We start from the raw sequence: 1,784 nt of genomic DNA, 5'->3' as shown, positions 1-1,784 counted from the left end.
TGATACGTGAACATACTACGGGTCCACGGTCTCTCCCGTTGGCTGGGGTCAGCAGGGTTCAGGGGTATAGCTGTGTGGATGCCGACGCAGCGGAGTAGTCGGCAGATAGCCAGAGCATTGGCGGGTATTATTGGCGGGTATTGGAGGTCGAAGTGGCAGTGCGGGGTGTTAGGAAAGCGGCAGAGGAATGTCGGGCACAGGTGCATAGAAGTGGTGATGTTAAGACAGTATCATGAGGTTGAAACGAGACGAAACCGGGACTCACGTCCAGCACCCCAATGGACGGGGATGGGGTTGACCCCAGCTTGGGAAGGATAAGCTGGGCATCAGCGCTTTTCTCGATACGCACATTCCCTCCTTCAAGTCAAGAACGAGATAAATGTGTATGAATGATAAAGCCAGATGGTGTAGAACATCCAGTCCAAACTCACTGGTCAAGACCACTCTCGAAGGGTACAAAGCCTTTTTCTCTTTCCCCCCTTCTTCACCATGTCCACCTTTTTCACCTTTATCTACAGGTGACAAAGGTCCAGGTGCTCCCGCTCCAACAGCGGCAGCTGCCAAACTCAAATTCCCATAAGGTGTACTGGTCCCAGTTCCGCTGGTGGCCGCATTAGGACTGGTTGGGAAACTTGTCCTACGAGTCCAGTTCAGAGCTTCCACCCCTCCTCCGACGGGGGAGATGGCTCCTGAGCGAGTGGCGAGGGGGTTGTCCGATTTGGGAGAGGTACCAGTGTTTGAGATTGGTGCACCAGATGGACCACAGGGGATGTGATCTATACCTGTGACGACGGGAGAAGGAGGGATGGAATCTGTTATACCGACTGATTTGAATGGGGAGATGTTGAGTGGGGAGGGGTGGGTGAGGGAGATGGCTTCGACCTGGGAGTGAGTGAGGGGCCAAGTGGGCAGTGGGCTGCCTTGAGCAGGAGATGGTTCAGGTGACGACACAGCATCCGACGTGGTGAGGGTAAGTAAGGAATGTGTGATGGGGCGGGGGGAGGGAGGTGGACATGGACGGGGTGGAATGTCACTCACTTTCTTTGCCAAATCATCTTGTTTCTCACCCAACGTCTTCAAAGTGAGTAGAATCTGTTCTAGCACAGTGTCTTGAGACATGCTGCTAGCTGCTAGCTGTGGTTGGTGCTATGATCGAGGTGGTAGTACTGAGGATATATATATTCCCGAGCTGTTGGTGGGAAAGTGAGGTGGATGTGAGATAGAGTGGTGGGTGGCAATGTAAGTAGTCGGGGGTAGGGGGATGACGGTGATTATTGAAGATGTTCAATAGCTGACGGATATAGAGACGTTAGAAGGCTTATGTAAAAAGGAGAGATGGATACAAAGAAGTGGTTGTGAAAGGTGATAAGTAGTACTACTTATGCTACGAGCACTATGCTTATGGTGGTGACGGGGTTGATGACGATGACGAGAAAGGAAGTCATCTCCGGTCATATCGGCTTTTGTATATCGAGCCTTCTCATCGCTATCTTGCTATCTGACAGGGTACCATGCAGCTATGACAGCCGACACCCCCTTCACAACAACAAGACTACTGTAACATGCTTGATGCATGATAAGTTGAGACGAAACATTGACCTCCAGTATCATCGGGATAACATCTTTTCATCATAACCTCGGACCCGAATCATCAACACATGTCCTGATCCCCTCATCATGACTTCTCACTGATCACACAGATGGACGCTTTATCTCACGTCATATCAGTGTCACACAACCTACTTCCGAAAAATTCATGCGTTGGCATAAGGAATCACTGTAAT

General features: G+C 50.6%; 1 protein-coding gene across 1 annotated transcript in view; it reads right to left on the bottom strand.

Annotated features, from left to right (window-relative positions):
• The window catches only part of TREMEDRAFT_73806 (uncharacterized protein), a gene marked incomplete at its 3' end in the record, with an annotated part of 4,138 nt that extends 2,736 nt beyond the window's left edge, over window positions 1-1,402 (bottom strand). The window contains exons 1-4 of the mRNA XM_007004746.1: window positions 1,039-1,402; window positions 432-882; window positions 266-319; window positions 17-42 (exon numbers count right to left, since the gene is read on the bottom strand). Of these exons, the coding sequence (XP_007004808.1) occupies window positions 17-42; window positions 266-319; window positions 432-882; window positions 1,039-1,119 (612 nt within the window). The 5' untranslated portion in view covers window positions 1,120-1,402. The remainder of the gene's footprint in view (window positions 1-16; window positions 43-265; window positions 320-431; window positions 883-1,038) is intronic.
• Window positions 1,403-1,784: the final 382 nt, after the last annotated feature.

The sequence above is a fragment of the Tremella mesenterica genome, assembly GCF_000271645.1.
Source record: "Tremella mesenterica DSM 1558 unplaced genomic scaffold TREMEscaffold_5, whole genome shotgun sequence".
Taxonomy (NCBI): Eukaryota; Fungi; Basidiomycota; class Tremellomycetes; order Tremellales; family Tremellaceae; genus Tremella; species Tremella mesenterica.
Note: the sequence above shows the minus strand (reverse complement) of the source record. Positions and strands in the feature narration are given on the sequence as shown.